The sequence below is a fragment of the Coprinopsis cinerea genome (genome assembly GCF_000182895.1).
Source record: "Coprinopsis cinerea okayama7#130 chromosome 3 map unlocalized cont3.3, whole genome shotgun sequence".
NCBI classification, from domain to species: Eukaryota; Fungi; Basidiomycota; class Agaricomycetes; order Agaricales; family Psathyrellaceae; genus Coprinopsis; species Coprinopsis cinerea.
The window spans coordinates 1,708,594-1,731,406 of record NW_003307542.1 but is presented as its reverse complement, the minus strand read 5'-3'; the positions used below and the strand labels follow the sequence as shown (position 1 = coordinate 1,731,406).

The window sequence follows — 22,813 nt, the reverse complement described above, 5'->3', positions numbered from 1 at the left end:
GAGGATGGTATATACCCTCGCATCTTAACACATCCATAAAGTGATGTTGTCTCTTAAATGCAAACGATAGGATTCTCTTATTGATCTATAAGAGCTAGTTTTGCTCGTAACTTCATAATTCACCGTTAATCTCGGTACAAAAAATTGTTCAGAGTGAGCAGGCTCGAAGAGTTATCTCGCAAACAGGGGTAAAATTCATTTGAGATCTCGTGAGAAAGCTTATGCTCAGGGGAGCTTCCTTTGGAGAAAGGTTTTTGATCTCTATCCTGTCAACCGGTAACTGCAACAATGAGCTCGGCATCGTCTACTGGATCCTCGCCTGCGCTAACGGCCTCGACACCCCCTACCTCTGTTCCAGGGTCACCAGAGATCCAATCCTTGAGCATCTCGGACGTGACCAAAGAGGTATCGGAAGAGGAGAAAGCCGAGGCCCTCAAGATCAAGGGCGAGGCCAATAAAGCTTTCATTGGTATGTGCGTCTTTCATCTCTACGACGTTGCAACAACTCCACGAGCTTGCCTTAGCCCATGACTTCCCTAATGCTGCGAGGCTTTACACCCTCGCGATTGAGAAGAATCCCAATGACGCGACCTTTTGGTGCAATCGAGCTGCTGCACGAATCAAACTGGAGGAACATGGTTATGCTCTCGCGGATGCTTGTACGTTTTTGCGTTCGATCTTTTCAAAAGCCTGGTGTAACTGTGATTCAATAGCTCAGGCCATCGTCCTCAACCCCCAATACGCCAAAGCCTACTACCGGTACGCGTCGTAGATCGCTCGAATGGCGGGATGTAGTTGGCTCACTGCGACACTCCAGTCGCGCGACATGCCATCTTCAGTTGATGAAGTTCAAATTGGCGGTTGCGGATTTCAAGAAGATCCTACAACTAGAACCGAAGAATGACTCTGTTCGTTCCCAGCTTGCTGAGACGCAGAAGCTCATCCGCAAGATCGAGTTCGAGAAGGCGATCGAGGTTGAAGGAGAGAAAGACCCAATTGAAAGATGTCTGGAAATTATTGCTGAAGGTGTGTAACTGTATCACGTTTGTCGTCTGTAGTAGCTGACCCCATTCCTTAGGCGGTTGCGATGTGGACAAGTCGTATTCTGGTCCAGTACTTCCCCAGGAAGATGGGAAATTCTACATGACTCTCGACTTCATCAAGCAGATGATCGACTGGTTTAAGAGTGGAAAGACTCTTCCTAAGCGATATGTCTGGGAGATTGTCATGGGAGCTCATCAGTATTTCTCACAAGAAGAGAGTTTGGTCGAGGTCACCATTCCTGACGGTGTGACTATCGATGTCATCGGAGATGTACATGGTGGGCCTTCAGGTCTTCAGCGAAACTACTCGTTACTCACCATCTGTTATAGGACAATTCTACGATGTCCTGCATCTCTTCTCTTTGACGGGAGAACCAAGCGAAAAGCACTACTTGCTTATGAACGGCGATCTTGTCGACAGAGGCTCCTGGTCAATAGAGGTCATCCTCCTTGCCTTTGCCTACAAATGTGAGTTGTGTCCATTCCAGACTCGAAGCTAGCTAAACCTTTACAGGGCTATATCCCAAATACATGTACATCAATCGCGGAAACCACGAGGCAAAGGAGATGAACAGAACATATGGATTCGAAGGCGAGGCTAAGCACAAGCACGGTGAACAATCCTATAAAGTCAGTCAAGATCCCCATACTGTTCCTCTCCCTTGACTGATTTCATTATCAGCTCTTCGCCCACGTCTTTACGACTTGTGTGTATTCGTCTCCCCGATTTTGTCTCATAGAAATGCTGACCTCGAGTGCAGTGCCCTTGTCGACCCTCGTCACCGCAACTAAGCCACCTGTAGGGCAAGAGGCTGTCGACACAATCCTAGGACCAGACGGGTTCAAGCGTTACTTCGTCGTCCACGGTGGCCTCTTCAGTAAAGATGGTGTCACACTAGACGAGATTCGCAAGGTTGAGCGGATAGGGAGGCAGCCCGGCCAGGAGGGCCTCATGTGTACGTCCGTCGACTGACCTCCAGATCTCGATTGGACTAACTGTGTGTTTAGGCGAGGTAAACTGCGAGCATCCATTTTTCTGGTGATCTGATCCTAACGACGCTTTCACGATCAAGATGTTGTGGACCGATCCACAGGAACTACCAGGCCGTGGTCCCAGTAAACGGGTAAGATTGAGTTTGGGGTTCATTGCAATGTGTCGATCCAAACTTAACGTGTTAACTCGTTCCAGGGAGTCGGCATTGCATTTGGACCCGATGTTACCAAACGATGGTGTACATTGAACTCTGTTTCTGGTATTATTCGTAGTCATGAGGTTCGACAAGGTAAGCCGACCATCCCAGAGGCCATGTACCCGCCCTGACATAGTCATTCACAGACGGATATCAGATCGAGCACAACGGTCTCTGCACCACCGTGAGTGACCCGATACATCTCCAACGTCCACAGGCTAATCCCACTGCACAGGTCTTCTCAGCCCCCAATTATGTCGATCAATCGGGCAACAAGGGAGCTTTCGTGAGTCTCTGCCTCTGGGGAATCCGGAGTTAATGAAGCTGACGGACAATACCGTTTACAGATCCGGATAGATTCTGCAGGCACACGAGAATACGTGCAATTCGAGGCCGTTCCTCATCCACCGATGAAGCCCATGGCATATGTCCAGGGCGGTCTCGCCAACCTCCTTATGGGAGCATAGAACTTCGCACTTTGTACATAGTCATCCATGTTCCTGGGCACGTAGTGCTACAGGGTTAAAGGGGTGAAGGTCAAAAGGCTCTTTTTGGAAATGTCCGATTTCCTCGGGATGATGTCAGCAATGTCTTGGTGGCTGTTGGTGGATGGGGTGGATGTGATGGCACAGAACCTTTTACCTCTTGCGATGTCACCTCATCGTACCATCCACTCCTATAGCGCTAGGGCCAGCAACTCTGGGTTATGGGCCCGTAGTAGTACGAGCGCGAGCCCGCCGCTAAACGGGCGCCAGCGAGTGCACTGCGAACAGTGCTTTACCCGATTCAGAAAGCCCAGAAACCGCAACCAGTGCAGTCATTTGTGTGTGTTCTCCGTCAAGAGTTTGGTCCCCGTATGAGTTGAGGGGGGTCCTGTCCTCCGAATGTCTCGTCCGTGGCGGGATGGTCCGATTCTGTCTGTGAGTTGGTGGGTCCTGTTCTCCCGAGTCCCAATGTATGTTGCCGCGCCCCTTGGGACGCGGCGGGGTGGGAGCGTTGTCTACGGTGCCCAGGTCCGCCCGGAGGAGCAATTCCTATCTACACATATCACCTTCAATTACTTTGCTCATTACAGCCAATCAATTCAGATCAATTGTTCATTTGAATAAGCTTACCGTGGGAACGCCCGTTTGAATCCATTCTCAGCGCTTGGCGCGTGCTGGCTTCGTTTCTAGTTTCCTGCATACCATACCGCTATAGGCTATTCTAGCCGTACCTCCAGAGAACAATCGCGCACGGGGACAACTTCCCTGAACACAGACACAACATGGACAAGACCAAGTCCAAACTGGCGGCCTTCTTTGGCGACGACGAGGAAGAACAGCCCTTCCCAGTGCGACGGACTCGAATTTATCTGCTTTCGTTCGCAAACTTACCTATCCTTTTCCAACGAACCAGCAAAAGTTTCTAGATGACGCCAAACTCTCCCAGTACGCGTCAGGAAAAGTGCGAAAGTCCCGGCGAGAGAAGGAACAAGAAGCAGCAGAGGCGAAACGGAAAGAAGAGGAAGCAAGCGCTGCACAGGCGTATGCTGAATTCCTGGAAACGTTCGAAGGGAAGGAGTCCTCGCGCAAGTCTGGCTCAGCTTTCGTTAGGGCAGATACCAAAACTGCATATGTCCCTGCCGGAGGATCTTCCCAGCAGCAGCAGTCTTCGACTGGCGGTTTCTTCAAGAGGGTGCGCCCTCTTCGTCCCTTTCTTCGTTTCGAATAGTGACCAATCTGTTGCAGTCACCTTCACCCACCGTTTCTGCGCCCAAGCCGAAGGGGAAACGTGCCATGGACTCTTTCCTGGAGGAGATCAAGAGGTGTGTCAAGATACTTTGGCACTGTTGTGCATGGCACTAATGGCGGGATATCAGGGATCAAGCAGAGCGTGAAGCTAAATACGCAGGGAGAGGTAGCTAGACTGCAGATTCACTCAACTGTCCGGTTCATAATTTCCTGTTCTAGCCGGTGGGCGATCCGTTACCGCCCTCGCCGCATATGAAGGTCAAAGTGGAAGCAAAGACAGAGGCGATCCACTGGTAAGTGTCGCCTCACATATCGATTGACTTGTCCTAACAGTACTGCCTTTACCTCCCTCCCCAGACATCGAACATATTTGTGGCCAACCTACCGCCTCATGTCACTGAGCAAAGCCTGGGTCTCTTCTTCGCAAAGGTGGGACCAGTTGGATCGGTAGGTCAACACCTTTCGTCTGTCACCACATTCCTTACAAGATGATGTCCAGGTAAAGATCATGTGGCCTCGAGGCGACGCATCTTCAGGCCCGGGCGCAGACATGACTTCTACGCGGAAAGCAAAAAGTGCTGGACTGAGCGGCTTCGTATCATACATGAAGAGACGCGACGCAGAAGAGGCGTTGCGTGAGTTTGACGGGTTCGATTGGGGTGGTTCTATTCTGCGAGTAGGCTGGAGTAAGGCAGTCCCGGTAGCGGCCAAACCCATGTTTGGTAGGTGGCATTCCGCGTTAGGTCTTCCTTCTGACTCCTAATAATCCACCAGTTTCAGATCGTTATCGAAGCCGAAGCCGGAGTCGCAGCCGTTCACAGGATAGACGGCGTTCTGCCTCCCCTCGTCGACATCGACGATCAAGAAGTCGTTCACGGGACCGGTCACCACGTCGAAGGAGATCTTATAGTCGTTCCCGAAGTCGCTCTCGCAGTCCACAGCGGAAAGTGCTGGATGACGATGATGTCACCGACACCTTTATCAGGGCAGTTGCAGCAGAAGTCAAAGGTCACGGGAGCAAGTACGAGCAAATGCTCAAGGAGCGGGAGAAGTCCAACCCCAAATACAAGTTCATGCTAGAACGAACTGTAAGGTTATCGCAGAAGCTTCGGCCCATGTATGCTCACATCGGTTTCAGCATCGACGGCATGCCTTCTACCGTGGACTGCTAGAGTCCGAAACGTTCAATGAGCCCGAATTCGACGACGATGTAGGTGCTTTACTCGTGCCGGTGAACATCAGATTTACACTCGCCAAGGGATACAATTCCGTTTACTCAACCGATTCTGGAGAGGAATCTGAACGCGAACGCACGCGTAAAAACGTGCTAGGCAAGCTGGCTCGCAAGCGTTTTGAGGCAATGCTGCGCGCAATGAGTGGTAAATGTGGAGAAGTTGCCCGTTGCATGGTCTTCTGTCTGGAACACGCAGAAGCAGCGCATGAAGTCAGTAGCTCTTGCTAACGTACCCAATGGTCCACTCAAGCTTACCCATTCTTCCATTAGGTGGCTGATATCATCGTATCCTCGCTGTTGGTTGACAGCACGCCGGTTCCGCGAAAAGTGGCACGACTCTATCTGATATGCGACATCCTCCACAACTCTGCTGCTCCAGTGCCGAGTGCATGGAGGTTCCGTCAGGAGTTTCAGTCCAGACTCGGCATAGTCTTCGACCACCTTGCGAACATTTACCATTCCTTCCCCGGGAGAATTACCGCCGATTTGTTCAAGAAGCAAATTACGACTGTCGTCGATATCTGGGAGGACTGGATTGTATTCCCTCCGGATTTCACTGCAGAATTGAGAGAGCGTTTGGAGGGCCATGTCACCACGACGGCTGAGGGTACTGGAAAAGTGGCTCCTTCAGATACCGGTCCCGCCACCACTCGCGGTCTTCCCTCAAAATTCAAGGCGGCAGGTTTCCAGCCCGCTACCGACCCTGTCACAGAATCGAAACCCGCTTCCGAAGCTCCGAGTGACGGCGAACCAATGGATGTCAGCGACGGCGAATCAAGCAAGAACGATTTGGATGGTGAACCTGTGAAAGAGGACCTGGATGGCGAGCCCATGGAAGATGTGGATGGTGAACCTCTGGAGGACGACATTGACGGTGAACCGGTCGTGGACGATCTGGATGGAGAACCTGCCGCAGAAGACCTCGACGGAGATCCAATCGACGACGACTTGGATGGCAAACCAGTGGCTGAGGATCTAGACGGTGAACCATTGGAATATTAGATACTTCTTACATGTGCCCTTGATATAGCCCCTATCCAAAATCCCTTTATTCCATGAAAACAGATCGTAGCAAGTACTATAAATTGCGTGGCCTGCGCGAATTAAGAACTACAGGCGGATTATCGCGGTCTCATTATCCCTTTAGTCATTGCGTCGACCACGGCCGGAATTGGACGCCAACTTCAGGATCGCTGTTTTGGCGTCATTGATCTCGGTTTCGGATCCAACGATGACGATGGTGTTGTTCTCGCGTCCGACAGTAATATCAGCACCACTCTCGTCACGGAGACGAGCGACGTTGGCACCCTTGGTTCCGACGATGCGGGGGAAAGAGGAGCGGTCGGCGAGGGTAAGGAAGCCGACGTGCGTCTTCTTGGCGGCGTTTTCGATGGCTTGCGAGAGGAGCTTCTCGGCTTTGGCAATGGAAGCATCGTCACGACCCTTCAAGGTCCAGGTGGCATCGCCTTCGTCAGCGTCAGCGTAGTTGTCGACAACCTTCCATTGGTAGGGAGGAGCGTCGGCCTCATCTGCGTCGTCGTCGATGCGGGCAGTGCTGGCGGGGTCAGAGGGAGGCGAAGGGAGAGCAGGCTTGGCGGGCACAGCCGAGTGGTCAACGGTGACGCCGTGAGACCTCAAGGTACGGAAGAAGTTGCCCTGCTGGGCAATAGCGTGGTGGTACTTGAGGGGAACGGAGACATCCTTGGTGACGGCCTCGGGAGGAGGGGGCTTGATGTTGGCCTTCAGGTTCTCAACAGCAGCCTCGACATTGGCACGGGAGCCAGTGACCTTGACGAGATTGGCAGGGTCAACACCCTCAAGGTCACCCAAGTTTTCGGGTTCGCCGATCTGGTTGTACGACCTCGATCCGGGGATCTGGATCTGAACGTCGAACTTCTTCTGGAGAGCCTCCAAGTTCTGACCTCCACGACCGATGAGGGCCCTGTGCTGAGCAGCGGGGACGTCGACACCGAGGATGATACGATCGCGGAGCTCAGCGACGATCTTCTCCAACTCGGCCTTGAGCTTGGCGACCAGCTTGGGCTCGCCACGGAGACGAACCTCATCACCAGTTTCACCTTGACGAGGGCTATGAAGAAACAATGAAATCAGCTACCGGATTCAATACCAAGATAGAGAGAGAAGCGTACAATCGAATCAAGCCAGCCTGGAGTTTAGCATCCGAAGGACCATTGCAACGAGCAATGAGATCCCTCAAACCCTGGCCTCCAGTACCAATGATGGAACGGTGGTACTTGCTCTCGACTTCGACAACTGCGGTAGTCTCCTCCGCAACCTGATTTGCGATAGCAAGGATAGCAGCCTTTGCATCCGCAATGGCCTTCTTGGTACCGCGAAGGGTTATGCCAGTGCTGGCACCATTGTCCTCGGAGCCCTTCTCAACGTCAATCATGGCACCAGTGTCGTCCTTGATTTCGTTGATGCTAGCACCACCCCTGCCGAGGATACGAGCAACGGAGCGAGTGGGGACGGTGAACTTGATAACATTGTTGTTCTCCTTCTCGTACTCCAAAGCTTCCATCAACTCCGACTTGGCCTGGGCGACACCGCGCTTGCCACCCTTGACAAGGACTTCGTCAGCCTTGAGCTGTTCACGGGTCCTGCCTTCACCGGAGTCAGAAGACTGGCGAGGGAAAGTAATCTTGACAGCATATTTCTCCTCGAGCCTGATGGCGTATTTGCCGTGTTGCCCGATAAGAGACGAGTGATACTGGGCGGGAATCTTCAGGATTTCGGAAGTTTCATCGGCCTAGATATGACAATTCATTAGGTTTTCTTGGGCTGTGCAATATAGTTTCGAAACACCTACCAAACGTTCAACATGGGCAAGGATACGCTTCTTAGCCTCCTCAACGTTCTCCTTGCGACCAGTGATCTAATACAGTCCATGAACTCTATAGCCCTTGTAGCTGGTGAAACATATACATACCGTAATCTTGGACTTTTGATGAGCCTTCTTCTTCTTGCCAGATTCCTTCTCATCAACGTCGTCGGATACATCGACCTTGACTCCAAGTTGGTCACGGAGTCTGTTGACACCCGCGCCCTGGGCTCCAACAATACGACCAACGTATTCCTTGTCGATTTCAAATTCGGTTGACTGAAAGAGGGATCCGAGTTAGTTGAGATGATTTGGCCTTGAGGGTAAATCAAGACGTACGTAGCTGCTCAAGATTCGGTCATTCTTAGCATCCTCCACAATCTGGTTGATCTCTTTGACGACACGGTCAACGTCACGGCTGATTCCACGGACGACGATGATGTCCTCGGTCGATTCGCCTGCATCTGCGCCGAGCTTGATGGAGAGAGTCGTGTCTTCGCCAATGATACTAGGGGGAACCACTGTCAGCATCCGCAAAACCCAGAGTCGAACGAACGCGCTCACGCATTCAAAGTAGTACCGCCGCTGCCAAGTACTGCTTCGTGCCATTCCTTTTCGACCGAAATCTTCTCGGTCTTGACATCCGCAGCGTCCTTGGCCAACTTGAGCAAGTCCTTCTCGACATCGTCCAATTGCTTCTGTTTCTCATCCGGAATCGGCGAGGCATTCGCCGAGAAGGGATCATAAACCAAAAGAACAGAAGACGATTCGGCGGCTTCGTTGGGGAAGAAGACATGGACATTGTGCGTGTCGTGGTATGCCTTGATCCTGTCGATTGCGTGAGTTTTGTCCTTATTAACACGAGCCACCTGGCAGTACAGGACTTACTTCTTCGCGTTTTTGCCTTGAATAATCCGGTGGAGGACCCAGTCTACGGTCACATTCCTGGTTGCTCCGATGAGTTTGCCAATCAATTCCGAGAGTTTCCTGACGAGGGCGTCCGTGTCAGACTTGTCTCCTACCAAATCGACCGAGAGAGTGGAGTTGGTGGAATCAACCGATGGAAGGAAGACTTCGACGTTCTCATGACCAGCTTTGAGGGTCTTGACGTAGTTAATGTGGTTGAAGTAGGTGACAAGTTGTTTGGACGTGGTGATAGGGCCGGGAAGGGGGAACTCGTGGATGTACTTCGAGTTGGCTTGTTCCATGACGGCAGCGAGACCAGCGGGAAGGTCTGCACTCTGGCCCCAAACAGTGACTTCTTCACCAGCCTCTTCGGTGGGAGGAACGATGACAGAGCACTTGCTCTTGGCCATGACCTCCTCAGCAGCCTTTCCGACCAACAACCTGTGCTGACGCTTGGGCAAAGTCATCTTGATCGATGTCAGTGACGTCTTGAAAGCCTCAATTGCGCTCTTGATGGCGTCCACAACGCGTCCGACGGCTTCACGGTCACCACTGGCAGTAATCTCGCGAGCGGGAGCATTCAAGGAGAGATTGACATCTCCACCCTGAGCAGCAGCCAGGAAGTAGGAGCGACGGGTGATCAAGAAGGGCAGAATATGAGCAGGGATGTCCTTGACACGAGACGAGGTGCGGGAAGTCTTTGACAAGATGATCTGGTTGAGCATCACCTGAGCTTCATACGCCAAAGGTTGAGGGCCGACTAGAGTAACAGGGACGGTGGGCTCTTCCTCCTCTTCATCGTCAACGGGGGAGGCCTTGCCAGAAGCGTTTCCATTAGCGTGTCCGTTACCAGCGATAGTCTCTCTCTTGGGGATATCAACACGAACACTGGTCTGGTCGCGGATGGCCTTGAGAGTCGCGCCTGGTAAATCTGTTTAGGCTGAAGCTCGTCAAGGCAGACCGAATGAACACTCACCCTTTGCACCGATGATGCTAGGAATGGTGGAAAGAGGAGCGTTAATAACGAGTGTGATCTGGAAAGGAACTGAGAACGCGATATTGCAGAGAGCGTGGAGTAACTTACAACCGGGCTGAGTAACGCCAGGAGGCTGCGTTTGGCCTTGTCCAATTCCTTCTGGGATTCCGCCTTGATGTGGAAAGTGGTCTGACGGGTACGCTGGTTGCCAGATGCCTCAATCTTAACCTTGTACTTGGTCATGACGGTCTTCATGACTTCACCGAGGGTAGCGGGCTTGCCATCTTTGCCAGCGTTGGACAAATCCATGGCGGACAAGGTGAATGAATCGATAAAGACGGGAGCCTTTGCAACTGGTTTAATCCTGGGACCTGCACCCCATGCTGAAGCAGCTGCGGCACTAGGGGCGGGGGCGGAGGAGGGAGCCAGAGAGGGAAACGCGACCTCTGAATCGGTGTCCAAAGTAGCAGCCTGGTTGGGCTTTGGCTGCTGCTTTGGGGCGGTTTCAACGATGGAAGGGAAAGGATCGGGAGCTCCTTCCAACTCGTGGCGACGCTATTCAGGTGTGGTGAGTCTGGAGGGTAACGTGGTGTATGGATTTGTTCTACCTGGAGGTCGGCTGCTGAGAGAGCCATGGTTTATGGTTATCGGGTGTCCGAGAAGCGAAAAGCCTTGACGGTGAGGACCTAAGAGCGACAGCAAATCGAAACGAAATCTGTCGCTGAAGGGGGAACGATAGTTGTGGTTGTAGAGCGAAAACTCGAGTCCAGCGAAACACTGATCCCTTCGAAATGGCCGTGGGAGCTTCGATCTATGAATTGACGTGGCATCTGGCCTATGTTTTCTGCCTCCTCTCAACCCTCGCATATCGCCCAAGGGCAATAAAACAGAGAATCTACATCCTATTCTTTTATACAACCAAAGTACAACTTCTATTGATCGGAGTCGTCGGGACAGGAACAGGTTCCTGTAGTGAACAGCGATCCGCTCTATTCTGTGCCTGCGGATGTGCCCAATGTATCCTTCCTTGGTCTTCAGGAATTTTCTAACGCCTCAGGAGGCTCAAGTCGCGTCCCACCGTACCTTCCGACGCGCCCCAGCACCTTTGGCAACTCACGCCATCACAGAACGCCCACTGACCTCGTTCTCTACATCGCTTCCAGAAGAAACGTGGTGCTAGCAGGCTGACCCGAGGTCGGCGGACACCCAATCCAACGATGGAATGAGCCTTCAGGCACGCTTAATACCAGGTTGACTCTCAACCATGGTGTCACTTCCCTGGATCCCTCTCGTATTGGCAGTCCTGCTCAGCGGCCATGGGCTGCGGAAGAAATCCCTATCACCCACTGGGGCCTTGACTGCATTCTTCGTCGGGTTTCTGTCGCTGGCTGGAGGCACGTACGCATTTGGTGTCACGTTGCTCGTATTCTACTTTACGGGAAGTCGAGCCACGAAATGTACGTTCCGTCTTCGAATACTCTCGGTAACAGGTGTACTAATGCCCGTCTGGATAAGACGGGAAGAAACAGAAAGCTCAATTGGAGGACGGTTATCATGAGGCTGGTTATCGAGGAGGGTGGCAAGTGCTGTCCAATAGCGCTACGGCATTGATAGCAACTTTCCTTTGGAACACCCTCTTTACTCCATCCAGTCCTCATGCTGCCTTGTCGGCATTCTTCGGATTGGATATCGCCAGTCAATTGGGTATTGGCGCAGTACCGACGTACGACAACGGTCCAGAGGGTTGGTGCCCTTTGGACGTCACAATCGCAAACGGTTGGAGTAGGCTTTTGGTGTTGGCAATTGTGGGGTGGGTGGCGCCTAGTTATCAGTTGACCTTCCTCTGGAAACTCACATTCCCGCCAGACATTTCGCGTGTTGTCTTGGGGACACTTTAGCTTCTGAGCTGGGAATTCTGTCCCGAGCCCCACCGCGCCTCATTACGACCTTCAAGCCTGTCCCTCCGGGCACGAATGGCGCAATGTCGACAGGGGGCACCATTGCCTCTATTGCTGGCGGCGCTATTGTGGGATTGGTGATGGGTGTCAGTTTGGCGCTGGAAAACGTGAAATGTTCTTCAGGTCTTGGTGGCGTGTTGTTGGGGACAATTGGGTGGGGAATGTTCGGAGGCGGATTCGGCAGTCTGGTAAGCTTTTTTCCCTTCACAGACCCAGACTTTTTGTGATGGCCAGATTCGCAGCTGGACTCGCTGCTAGGAGCGACCATACAACAGACACAGTACTCTGAGAGCAAGAAGCGAATTGTGCAGAACAAGGACGCGGAGACAAAGGTTGTCTCAGGACTGAATATACTGTCGAATAACCAGGTAAAAATTCGACCGCATTTTGGAGAATGTAATTGCTGAAGATGTCGCCCAGGTGAACGTTGTAGCCTCTGCGGTGACTGCTGGGGTGGTCGGTATGTGCAGCGTTGTGTCTGGCCAGTGACGACAGGGGCTACGATGTCGAAAAACGGGCTTCAAAAGGGGACGACTTCTGCGATCTTGATGACGTCATCTTCTGCCCGATATATCACTTAGTTCAATAGTTCGAATAAAAGGGTTTCTTGGAAATATTTAACTCCTCGGCAACGAATCGTTTCTCTCTAACCTCTTCCCCTTTCACTTTCTACGCCGCGACTCTCTTTCGTGATGTCCGAAGTCAAGAGAGATGTCCAAAACCCAGTCCTATTCGAGTGCGCCTGGGAGGTCGCCAACAAAGTTGGCGGCATCTACACCGTCATCAAGACTAAGGTCCCCGTCACCGTCTCCGAGTTTGGCGACAGGTACTGTTTGATTGGCCCTCTCTCCTACAAGACTGCCCCCATGGAGGTCGAGGCGGAGGAGCCAACAGACGAGCATATCGCCGCCACCATCGAATCTATGAGGTCCCAGGGCGTCAAGGTTCTCTACGGCAGATGGCTCATCGAAGGCAACCCCCACGTCCTTCTCTTCGACACTGGAAGCATGTATTCCAAGTTGGACGAATGGAAGGGCGACCTCTGGAACCTGGCCGGCATTCCCAGTCCCCCAAATGACCAGGAAACCAACGAGACCATTATTTTGGGCTATCTCGTCGCCTGGTTCCTCGGAGAAGTACGTTAACGGTGTCATAAATGAACGATTGTCGGCCCTGACACCGAATCCCTCTTCAGTACGTCTCCCGGCAGCTCACAAAAGCCGTCATTGCCCACTTCCACGAGTGGCAGGCTGGTCTCGCCATCCCCCTGTGCAGAAAGCGCCATATCGACATCACCACCGTCTTCACCACACACGCTACACTCCTCGGACGTTACCTCTGCGCTGGCTCAGTGGACTTCTACAATAACCTCCAGTACTTTGACGTCGACCACGAAGCGGGAAAACGAGGCATCTACCACCGCTACTGCATTGAACGTTCTGCGGCTCACTGCGCTGACGTCTTCACCACCGTTTCGCACATTACTGCATACGAGAGCGAGCATCTCCTCAAGAGAAAACCCGATGGCGTCCTACCCAATGGTCTTAATGTCGTCAAATTCCAGGCTATGCACGAATTCCAGAACCTTCACTCGCAGAGTAAGGCGAAGATTAACGAGTTCGTCCGTGGCCATTTCTACGGGTACTATGACTTTGACCTCGACAACACCCTCTACGTCCGTGTTCCCTTTCTTTCCGATTTTTCACGATTTGTTGACACATCGTTCTAGCTCTTCACGGCTGGACGCTACGAGTACCGGAACAAAGGCGTCGACATGTTCATTGAATCCCTTGCACGTTCGTATCTCGGCACATCATCGGTTATGAATGTTTCAATGCAATTCTGACCTCTTTCTTGTCCACCAGGTCTCAACTATCGATTGCAGAAGGCAGGCTCAAATGTCACTATCGTCGCCTTCGTCATCATGCCTGCGGCTACGCACTCGTACACGGTCGAGGCTTTGAAAGGCCAGGCTGTGACGAAGCAACTGCGCGACACCGTGACTGAAATTCAGAACCGCATTGGTGCTCGACTTTTCGACCATGCAGCACGATTCCATGGGTAAGTGGCGATTTCCCCTTGTTCCTGAGACAGCTTGTTCCGAGCCATTCGATTAACCCAAATGGCGAACTTAGGGAACAGAAAGCGATTCCGACACCTGACGAACTTCTTTCGGAAGAAGACAAGGTTCTCCTCAAGCGCCGCATTTTCGCCTTAAAGCGGAACTCTCTCCCACCTGTTGTTACACACAACATGGCAGACGACGCGAACGACCCGATCCTGAATCAGATTCGACGCGTCAAGCTCTTCAACAACACACACGATCGGGTGAAAATCATCTTCCATCCTGATTTCCTTAACAGTAACAATCCCATTTTGGGATTGGACTATGAAGAATTCGTGCGAGGGTGCCATCTTGGTGTTTTCCCCAGCTACTACGAGCCATGGGGATACACTCCTGCCGAATGCACTGTCGTAAGTCCATTGATTATCGATTAGGATTTCCCATCCTCACTGAGTGTTCTTTACTAGATGGGTATTCCCTCAATAACGACGAACCTCTCGGGCTTCGGATGCTTCATGCAAGACCTGATCGAACGTCCAGAAGACGAAGGATGCTACATCGTCGATCGCCGCATGCAATCCGTGGAAGACTCGGTCAACCAGCTCACCGACTATATGTTCGAGTTCACCCAGAAATCACGCCGACAACGTATCAACCAGCGTAACCGTGTTGAGCGACTCAGCCCTCTTCTTGACTGGAAGAACTTGGGAATCGAGTACAGCAAGGCCCGTCAACTGGCTTTGAGGCGCGCTTACCCTGATGCCTTCTATGGTGAAGAAGACGTTGACGGATTCGGTGCTGAGAATGACTATTTCGGTGGTGGAGTTGAGCGGATGAAGCCAACGAACAGCATGCCGGCAAGCCCACGTTTGAGAGGAATTGCTACTCCTGGAGATATTGCTACTCTTACTGAAGAGGTGAGTATTGCGTCATTGATGTTACCCCGCTTCTAAATCCATAATCTTTTTCAGATGCAAGCCCTCAATACAAGCGACTACCGCGGCTACAACTGGCCTGCGAACGTGGACGAAGATGATTCCTACCCATTGTGAGAGATATTTTATTGCGTACCGTTTGGTTCCTATTTCTGACTCCGCCTGTCTCATAGCCCGCTTGTCATGAAGGTTCGCTCGAGGTCTGGATCTGTCATGAGCGGTGCAAGTACTCCTGGCGGTGGAGCCTTCAGAGGCTTGAGTGAAGGCGACCTCAAGAAAGCGGATGCTGCTTTGAGCCACGTCAACGGCGCCTCAGAGGCCAACGGTTCGTAAATGCATACTGAAAGTGCTATCGTGCTAGACTGGTCAACATCCTCTGACCGGCCTTGTTTGATTGCTTCGAGTTCTTCACCGTCCCTATTTCCTGACATGATCCCTTCTGTGCCGTGCACATTCCCTCTAGATCCTACTTAGACACTGGCTCCGACTAAATCCTTGTTTCTATGGACTGTTTTCTCTTCATCTCTTTGCTCCACTTGAAAACATCTATGACCACAATGTACAATATTTCTTGTTTCGTCGATTTGGTTAGGCCATGTCAAGCCACAATATACGGTTTTCAGTTTCAGCGTTCTCAACATACAGTATATGTACTGCCAGAGCATTTCTACTACTGATAGTTGCCGTTATGTAGATACACGCAAACTACGTCCGCACCCATACTCCTACGAGAACCAATATGAGATGATTACAAAGATAGCAAGTGGGTAGATGGCGATGTCTCTAATATCAAGCAAACAGTTGAGACAGGCGTTGTGTCTCCTCCCCGTGCCTCGAGGGTAGAAGCAGAAAAAGAGTTTGGGCCAGACCGGTGGTTTGTCCGACGACTTGACATTTCTATCCATCGTCGCGGAGACAGGCGAAGGAAGATAACTGCTTCTCCTCTCCGGTGACCGACTGAGCTTTCCGCTCTCGTAGTCCTGGCTCCTGGTCAGCCTGTGCCTCCTCCTACTGGCCTTCGATCTCCAGCAACATAGGTTTGTCATGCAGACCAGCGCCACTGTGAGCACAAACACGGGAAGGTAAATCCTAATGTAAATCCCTAACTGGTCGGGGAGAAAGCAGGGTACATCGTCATTTGGTTTGTATTTGTGGTCAGGGTTGCGGAGGGGGGTGGGTGCGAGGGACAAAAGTTGGAAGCCGGGTCGCTTGATGCCCATCGCGATTGAGAAGGATTTGACAGAGATTTCTTTCGCGCTCCCGGGGTTTGGATTTTCCGGTACAGAGGGGACGAAATGTCTGTAGTAGCAGTAGTCGTGGTCGTCCCCGCTAAGAAGAAATGCATGTCAGTTGAAATCCCTGAGAAGGGTGAAGCGGAGAAGATTACCTGAGGATTAGAGTTGGGAAAAGGGTGGTCAGAAGTTTCTCACTTCCGTCCTTTCCAAGAGTGTTCTGATAGCCTAAACCACCGCCTGGGCGAATTCTCCCCCGCTCTCTGAGGCGGCCACAGCCATTACCGTCAGGTCTATACAAGGGAATGTGACTGAGGAGGATCGTAGGTTCATTGTCCGCTGAAAGAAGTTCGATGAGTTCTCCGTTACAGTGTATTCTAAATCGAAAATGAACCAACTCCGTTTCCAGTTATTGATGAATTCTATAGCTCCGCCAGGGAGAGGATCCCAATCCTTGAATGTCTTCTTTGCAACGGTCATCTTGTGTTCTTCATCGGCCCAGCCTGGTGCATCGATGAAGACCAGTGTGTGGTTGGCGACGTGGACTTCATAGTTCAGTTCGCCGAAATAGGATTTATAGCGGTCGTAGCGATCTGGGGAGAACCATTCGACTATTCCGAGGCTAAATGTTGTGCTGTCAGATAAGAAGTGAGATGGAAGGACGAAGAGGAGCTTACCCTGTGTCGTGGTTGCCGGGTATATAATATTTGGGTATAGAAGAGTCCAGTTGGAATATTCTGTTGAATTGCCCAACATAGCTTTTGTATCTGAATAGAAGTTCCAACTGTAAACCTTGAATGACACGAGAAGGACAGGCAGAACGCACTCTGAATCAGACATGTCGAATCGACCTCCGTCCAACAAGTCGCCTAGGAATATGACGGCGTCTGGCTTCTTTGACTTTGCGACCCACCAGTTCTTGCGCATGTTGATAGTGACGATGAGTCGGGTTATCCATGATAGGAAGAAGCCTCTCTCTGGGTAGGATCTGTGGTCTAGGATCTGTGGGTCGGCAATGACCAGGATATGGTATGGCTTGACGGTGCTGTCAGAGCTCTATTTCCTGATTATTAGTTTCATATTGGAAAGGTCGGCATTAAATCTTACTGGTAAGAACTTGCTGTCTGGCCATGGACATTGCTTTCCATCATGAGAGAAGCGGAAGTACTCGAACCAAGAAACGAGGCAGATCCAGAATACACTCAGGAACGTGACAACGACTCGGCCTCTGGGAATGAGCACCATGGCCTTTTCCCGCTTGCAACGCGGTCTAGAGGGATAGTAGAGGCTTCAAGGTCGCCTCTGAGGCGTCCAGGGATCCAGGTCGTGGCTTTTGCCTAAGTTCCACATCGGCTGTGCCTCGGGACATTGGCGGTGGAAGGACAAAATGATGCAAGGTCTCACGAGCACACTCAATGTCAAGGTTCGAAAGACAGTGTCAATTCTTAAAATGCGGGGTGTTACGAAAAGATAGCCCTTGGGGTTCTATGTGTTCAGTTGCGTCTAGTTATGTACAGTCAAGTCTCCAAATCTTAGGGTCCGGGAACTTCCAGCTCGTTGGTTGAGAGTTGGTCGGGTGGTGAGCAAAACTGTCGATCGTTGAGGAGTGTAGGCATGTTGTGGAACCTGGAATTCAATCGGTCGACCGAGAGGCTTCATGCTTGAGCTGTCGTTGGTTGGACTGGGGGATTAGTGGTGCTCGCTGTCCCATGGGTGTTTGCCCTATACAGTCGTAAGTGACACCGTTTCAATTAGAATAGGGCAAAAGAACTAACCAAAAGCTTTGCACCGTCTTGTCTAATTCTAACGTGAGTTTCTGGAACTTTGAATTGCTGCAGACCACGTACCGGGCTCGGTAGAAGATGAAGAACCACATTGTTGCGCCTAGGGCAGTTCCAAGGAACGTGTAGCCCTTTCCAGGGAGATGTGGGTGGAATCCTGGTGCTGTTACGTTTATTCCAGCATTAGAAAGTGGTCAGAAATCCACCAGAGAATCCAGAACTCACCCCTTGGTCCTCCTGCCATGGTGGTATGTGGAATAAGACGGATTTGCTGTTGTTTGTTCCGACTTCTGCGACGCGATCAGACGTTTGACATCTGCCTTCGCCCCCAAGTTCCCAGCAACCACTTTACTCAAATAACGGCACAGGCGGTTTCAAAGACCTCTTCCTTCCAACGAAACGCGACCTTTCTCGTGGCCACGGCCTCCCAGTGTCGAACGTCAGCGATTATCGCTTTGGTGCGACCACTCGGACGATGGAGAAAGGCTTAAAACGGAAACGAGAGGAGGACTATCCTCGAATTACCTACAATGCCGGTCCTAGGACATTCGATCGGTTGTTCAAAGGTCAAGATTCTAATATACAATGCTAGAAACGCGTGTGCTGAACTATTATCTACAGAAGAGTCCCTGGAGGAGATGAAAAATGTCGTCCGAAAGAAGCTAGGGTATTCGAAGGACGTATCGCTTCAACTGGCTCAGTTGCGCGACGCTAGAACCGTGGACCTCGAGGACGGTGAGGATTAGCCTTCTAGGTCTATGATACTTGAACTGACCCCGGCTACTTGACCTCAGACGACGATTTCGAAGCGTTCTGCTCAGCAGCTCGCACACTGCCTGTTATCGTAGTTCAAGTCACTGTTCCTAATGATACCGGCTCTGAAACGCCTCTTTCCCCAACAACCAGAACGCCAACACCCGTCACTGAAGTAAGTTTGTCATTGAAATCGGGGGAGGCATCGCGCGTTTCTGATAATAATTACATAGTCGCCCAAGAAGAAGCGCAAGAAGCGAAAACATACTGCCGACGAGGCTGGGGAGGCATCGGGGAAGAAACGCAAAAGCCCCGGAGACGAGCAAACAGAACCTCCTGCCGAAGTGGACGCTCCGCCTCCAAGGAAGAAAAAGAAGAAGGACAAGGCGAAAGATGCCAATGGCGAGAAGACCTTGGAGAAGGAAAATGCCGCCCAGAAAAACGCGTCTAAGTCGCCCGATAAGCCGGAGAAAGCGACATTAGTAGCAACCAAAGATTCTAGCAAATCGACCGACGATGCTACTACGTCCAACCCGAGGGCCAATAGCGACGTCGCGACTGCTGCGCAACCTCCATCTATCACCGGAAAGTCCAAAAAGGCGCTAAAGGAGGGGAGAGACTCCATTGTCGACACCTCCACGGCGAATGCGGCTACTTCAGGCGGTGACAAGGACGCGGAGGAACCACCGGTTAAGCCGAAGCGGAAGAAAGAGAGGAAAAAGCCGTCTGAGAAGGCGAAGGAAGGGGAAGGTCTGCCTCAAAAGGCATCAGAAAAGACGAAGGAGCGCACGAAGGGCGGCAAGCCTTCAAACGACACTGAAGAAGAGCAGGCGGATGACGAGAGGGGTGAAGTCGAACTCGATTTTCTGCGGTGTCCGGTCGTTAACGTCCAGATAGACACCCCAACCCTCGAAAAAGTAACAGAAAAGCCTTCCAAGGTACCAGCATCTGAGCAAGATGCACCCAAACAAAAAAAGGGCAAAAAGAGTGATTAAATTCAACCTTTTATTCTGATAGCCACTCATCTCCTCCACAGAAGCTAAGGAACCTACTCCGCCTCCCGCAAAACCCACAGGTGAGTTGCAAGAACACTCTCGATGTATGTGGCCTAACGTATTCTTTCCCTTTAAGAACCCTCAGGTAATAAATCAGTTACCTAACGGTGAACGTTTATCTGACTGTCAGTCTAACAGAGAGCAGCTCAGACGGGAGCGATGGTAAGCAGCGCTGTAATCCATTTCCCGGGGTCGCCACTCATCAACCGTAGATAACGATGAATCGTCGGAAGAGGAAACCCCGCCGGCCAAGAGCAGTAAAAGCAAGGGGGAGTCAAAGAGGTCATGTAAGGAATAGATTTGTTCATCACCACAAAGCCATTCTAATTGCTGTTGGCAGCGCATCCAGGTCCTTCGACACAGGATCGCAATGCGCTTGACGCCTTGGTGGAGGAGCTATTCCGGCGGAAAGCACTTGAGAAGCAGCAACAGCAATTGGTAGACAAATCGGTTGAAGAAGTGACAAAGCCTGCTTCGAAGGTGAAACCTGCACAGCAAAAGCCGGTCGAAGCAAAAGATAGCGGGTCGTCCGAGCAGCCTGAGCCCGCCAGCAAACGGCAACCCAAGACTAAAAAGTTCAAGCCGACCCCAGCGGCAGCGAAGAAATTGAAGGACCCCGAAAAATGTCACATCTGCCTTCGCTCCCCGAATCATGTACGTTCGCGTTGCGGCTATGTCCGAAAGGCTGGGACGCAGCTGCTCCGAGAACGACTCGCCCAGGTCCAGGGCGAAGAGTGTGAGGACCCAGACTTCAAGACTGCGCTCATTCACGAGATTCAAGAACTGATCGACAAGAAGGAAGCAAAGGAGCCGCTATCCACGAAGGTAGGATCACAGTGGGCTCCCGAATCTCTCCCATTGACACTGGTTGACACTCAAGGAATAGGTTGCCGCATCCAGTGTTTCGATTTCTGTTCCTCCGCTTTCATCTAACCCTACCACTGGTTCTACTGCACCTGCTGCCGAGAAGCAAACGACAAAAGCATCTGATGCTCCAAACAAGGAATCGTCTGTCGACGAACCGCTTGCAAATACAGGCTCGAAACCTCAGGCTGGTCCGACGAAGCCAACTGTACATACATCCCCCCAGGACGAGGGCCGCCACTCATCCGCGTCGGATAGTTCTGATTCCGATGAAACACCCCCCCTTTCGAAACAACCCCCCGCCCAGTCTAACCAATCGATTACCGCCCCTTTAGCCAGGACTTCCCAACCACGGAAGCCACCACTGTCCTTGAGCGCAAAGGTACAACCTACACGCGTAGTCGGCCACGATAGCGATGGTTCATCGTCTTCTGAAAAGTCCCCTTTTGATGCTGCTGCTTCATTGTCTGCTTCCCTTTCGCACCTTGGATCAGCCGCCGCCCTAGATGCCGAACTCGATGCCATAATTCGTGGACCATCAGCGCGCATCCGAGTGGCTGAGATAGCCTCTAGCGATAGTGATCAAAACGGAGAGGAGAACGAGCTAATGGAAGAGGAGCCAGAAGAAGAGGAAGAGGTCGTCTCACGCTCTCGACACTATGCTGGGGTTGATTCTTCCAACGAGGAAGAAAGTGACGCCTCGGACGACGATAGCGGTATCACCAAACCTCCCATTGTGACCACTTCGACTTCTCATTCATTCTCTGAGACGGAATCACCCGAACCCAGCGAGTCGGAGGATGACAATATTCAGATTGAGCGGTCCTTTCACGACGTGAACAAGTCTGCATCTGGGCTCGAGATCGACCGGGCAGGAGACCGGGCAGTGTCTGAGGCTCTTGCCGAGGATACGGCCGTGTTCAAGCTCGCCGTCGAGGACAATGGATCCAAGGAATCCTCGGCAGAGTCGGAAGAAGAGAGAAGCGAAGAGAGTGATAGACCCATGGCCACTAGATCGTCGAAGAAGCTACCCGCCCCCAGCACCCCTCTGAAGAATTCCGTGTCTCGTCGAAAAGACCCTATCGAGCAGTTCGAAACTCCGAATAGACGCCCAACAAGCCCCATCGAAGCCAACTTTGAACGGGACGTGCAGCTGCAGTCAACACCCCGCTTGATGGACAGAATGAAAGATCGAGCTGGAAGGACGACACCTAAACGACCAACATCCAGCATCGATAAGGCTTTGAAGCTTTTGGACAGCGTTAAGGAGGTTGCGACGGCGACGGAGAATGGCCTCCCAAGACGCACACGATCGTCAGCTCGTTTGGCTTCGGCAGCATCAGCCGAATCTTTCAAGGGCACTAAAAATACGGCCGCCTCTGCGAAGCCAACGTCTAAAGCCCAGAAACCTGCGTCAACTGCTTCCCAAAGACCCAACACGAGAGCGAGAAAGGCCGCACTTCAAATGACCAAAGAGGTTGAGGAGTCCGAAGAAGAGCACGGCGAAGGGCCAGCTGCTGAAGGGGACGTAGCTTTGGATACTTGGGCTGTTCTTGAGGAAGCGTCGCCTCAGGAAGGGGAGACATCGATGATGGATGAATTGGAGTCGATGAACGAATCAGTGCCCAAGATGCCTGCGAGTTCTCAGGAGCCACAAGTAAACGGCAATGAAGATTCGGAGAACGAGTCCGACGACGAGCATGAAGTTGAACGAGTAGTGCGACAACCCAGACCATCCACCCATCGCCACTCCCAGTCTTTCCGTCGACTCACCGACATCGCCTCGCAGGGGGCACCCTTCCAGTCGCAGATCCCGACGCTTCGACCAGCCACCTTTGAGCAACCCAAAGCGACGGAGGATCAGTTATTCGGCCTCAACAATGATTCGGATTCTTCGGATTCAGATTCAGATGACTCGGGTTCAGACGACGACAAGAAAAGCTCTCACATCCCCAAGACTCGGCGCGCGGGGGCAGCCACTTCCAAGCGATGAAAACGCCCTGGTGGCAGCTGGAGGCCCTGAAATAAACCCGCACTAAACACCAGCTGGTGAACACAAGGACCACACGCATATTTTGCTATGCCGGAGTTCGGGATTTCGGATCCGATGTTGCATGCACATATTGTTATTCTTTCTTGCTTTCTTGACCTCAGTACTAGCATGGACCGTCTTACATCTCTACGCAACGCTTACCGCATATTTCAGTACAATCCTGTATGTTTTCTGTCCGCACAATGGAATCAGG

General features: G+C 51.8%; 8 protein-coding genes across 8 annotated transcripts; 5 read left to right on the top strand and 3 right to left on the bottom strand.

Moving 5' to 3' along the window:
- Positions 1–288: 288 nt before the first annotated feature.
- Positions 289–2,700, top strand: CC1G_01977 (phosphoprotein phosphatase; the record flags this gene model as incomplete). Its single annotated transcript, XM_001830289.1, has 15 exons — positions 289–469; positions 525–659; positions 714–759; positions 818–1,026; positions 1,079–1,321; positions 1,374–1,511; positions 1,558–1,673; positions 1,726–1,750; positions 1,805–1,999; positions 2,052–2,056; positions 2,117–2,167; positions 2,233–2,326; positions 2,380–2,417; positions 2,469–2,519; positions 2,581–2,700. The coding sequence occupies 15 exons, from the start codon at positions 289–291 to the stop codon at positions 2,698–2,700; spliced, it is 1,647 nt and encodes a 548-aa protein (XP_001830341.1).
- Positions 2,701–3,424: 724 nt separating this feature from the next.
- CC1G_01976 (SR140 protein) lies at positions 3,425–6,202 on the top strand (the record flags this gene model as incomplete). Its single annotated transcript, XM_001830288.2, has 12 exons — positions 3,425–3,566; positions 3,632–3,910; positions 3,964–4,040; positions 4,095–4,132; positions 4,186–4,259; positions 4,324–4,413; positions 4,466–4,642; positions 4,741–4,913; positions 4,952–5,054; positions 5,105–5,176; positions 5,225–5,410; positions 5,471–6,202. The coding sequence occupies exons 1-12, from the start codon at positions 3,501–3,503 to the stop codon at positions 6,200–6,202; spliced, it is 2,067 nt and encodes a 688-aa protein (XP_001830340.2). The 5' UTR covers positions 3,425–3,500.
- A 141-nt stretch (positions 6,203–6,343) lies between these two features.
- Positions 6,344–10,559, bottom strand: CC1G_01975 (SCP160 protein; the record flags this gene model as incomplete). The annotated part of the gene is made up of 10 exons (XM_001830287.2): positions 6,344–7,289; positions 7,351–7,970; positions 8,031–8,096; positions 8,151–8,321; positions 8,382–8,550; positions 8,607–8,870; positions 8,931–9,879; positions 9,925–9,982; positions 10,033–10,479; positions 10,533–10,559. 10 exons carry the CDS (start codon positions 10,557–10,559, stop codon positions 6,344–6,346), a joined length of 3,717 nt encoding a protein of 1,238 aa, XP_001830339.2.
- A 629-nt stretch (positions 10,560–11,188) lies between these two features.
- On the top strand, positions 11,189–12,140 carry CC1G_01974 (integral membrane family protein; the record flags this gene model as incomplete). The annotated part of the gene is made up of 4 exons (XM_001830286.2): positions 11,189–11,381; positions 11,440–11,734; positions 11,791–12,070; positions 12,093–12,140. The coding sequence occupies 4 exons, from the start codon at positions 11,189–11,191 to the stop codon at positions 12,138–12,140; spliced, it is 816 nt and encodes a 271-aa protein (XP_001830338.2).
- Positions 12,141–12,528: 388 nt separating this feature from the next.
- On the top strand, positions 12,529–15,280 carry CC1G_01973 (glycogen synthase). The gene is made up of 8 exons (XM_001830285.2): positions 12,529–13,018; positions 13,078–13,557; positions 13,612–13,678; positions 13,748–13,943; positions 14,018–14,357; positions 14,415–14,864; positions 14,919–14,995; positions 15,056–15,280. Exons 1-8 carry the CDS (start codon positions 12,575–12,577, stop codon positions 15,213–15,215), a joined length of 2,214 nt encoding a protein of 737 aa, XP_001830337.1. The 5' UTR covers positions 12,529–12,574; the 3' UTR covers positions 15,216–15,280.
- A 327-nt stretch (positions 15,281–15,607) lies between these two features.
- CC1G_01972 (CDC1) lies at positions 15,608–17,359 on the bottom strand (the record flags this gene model as incomplete). Its single annotated transcript, XM_001830284.1, has 6 exons — positions 15,608–16,211; positions 16,270–16,453; positions 16,513–16,736; positions 16,792–16,881; positions 16,941–17,170; positions 17,222–17,359. The coding sequence occupies 6 exons, from the start codon at positions 17,357–17,359 to the stop codon at positions 15,608–15,610; spliced, it is 1,470 nt and encodes a 489-aa protein (XP_001830336.1).
- Positions 17,360–17,803: 444 nt separating this feature from the next.
- CC1G_01971 (hypothetical protein) lies at positions 17,804–18,139 on the bottom strand (the record flags this gene model as incomplete). Its single annotated transcript, XM_001830283.1, has 4 exons — positions 17,804–17,836; positions 17,890–17,911; positions 17,962–18,058; positions 18,121–18,139. The coding sequence occupies 4 exons, from the start codon at positions 18,137–18,139 to the stop codon at positions 17,804–17,806; spliced, it is 171 nt and encodes a 56-aa protein (XP_001830335.1).
- A 231-nt stretch (positions 18,140–18,370) lies between these two features.
- Positions 18,371–22,560, top strand: CC1G_01970 (hypothetical protein; the record flags this gene model as incomplete). The annotated part of the gene is made up of 10 exons (XM_001830282.2): positions 18,371–18,461; positions 18,517–18,630; positions 18,690–18,823; positions 18,882–19,635; positions 19,685–19,723; positions 19,780–19,788; positions 19,842–19,865; positions 19,916–19,990; positions 20,044–20,528; positions 20,590–22,560. 10 exons carry the CDS (start codon positions 18,371–18,373, stop codon positions 22,558–22,560), a joined length of 3,696 nt encoding a protein of 1,231 aa, XP_001830334.2.
- Between the last annotated feature and the right edge of the window lie 253 nt (positions 22,561–22,813).

Bases quoted from the DNA above. Each gene is read 5' to 3' on its own strand.
- CC1G_01973 (XM_001830285.2), top strand. From the start codon at position 12,575: ATGTCCGAAGTCAAGAGAGATGTCCAAAACCCAGTCCTATTCGAGTGC. The intron at 13,558-13,611 runs GTCCGTGTTCCC...ACATCGTTCTAG, and splicing joins ACCTCGACAACACCCTCTAC to CTCTTCACGGCTGGACGCTA. The intron at 13,679-13,747 runs GTTCGTATCTCG...CTTGTCCACCAG, and splicing joins GTTCATTGAATCCCTTGCAC to GTCTCAACTATCGATTGCAG.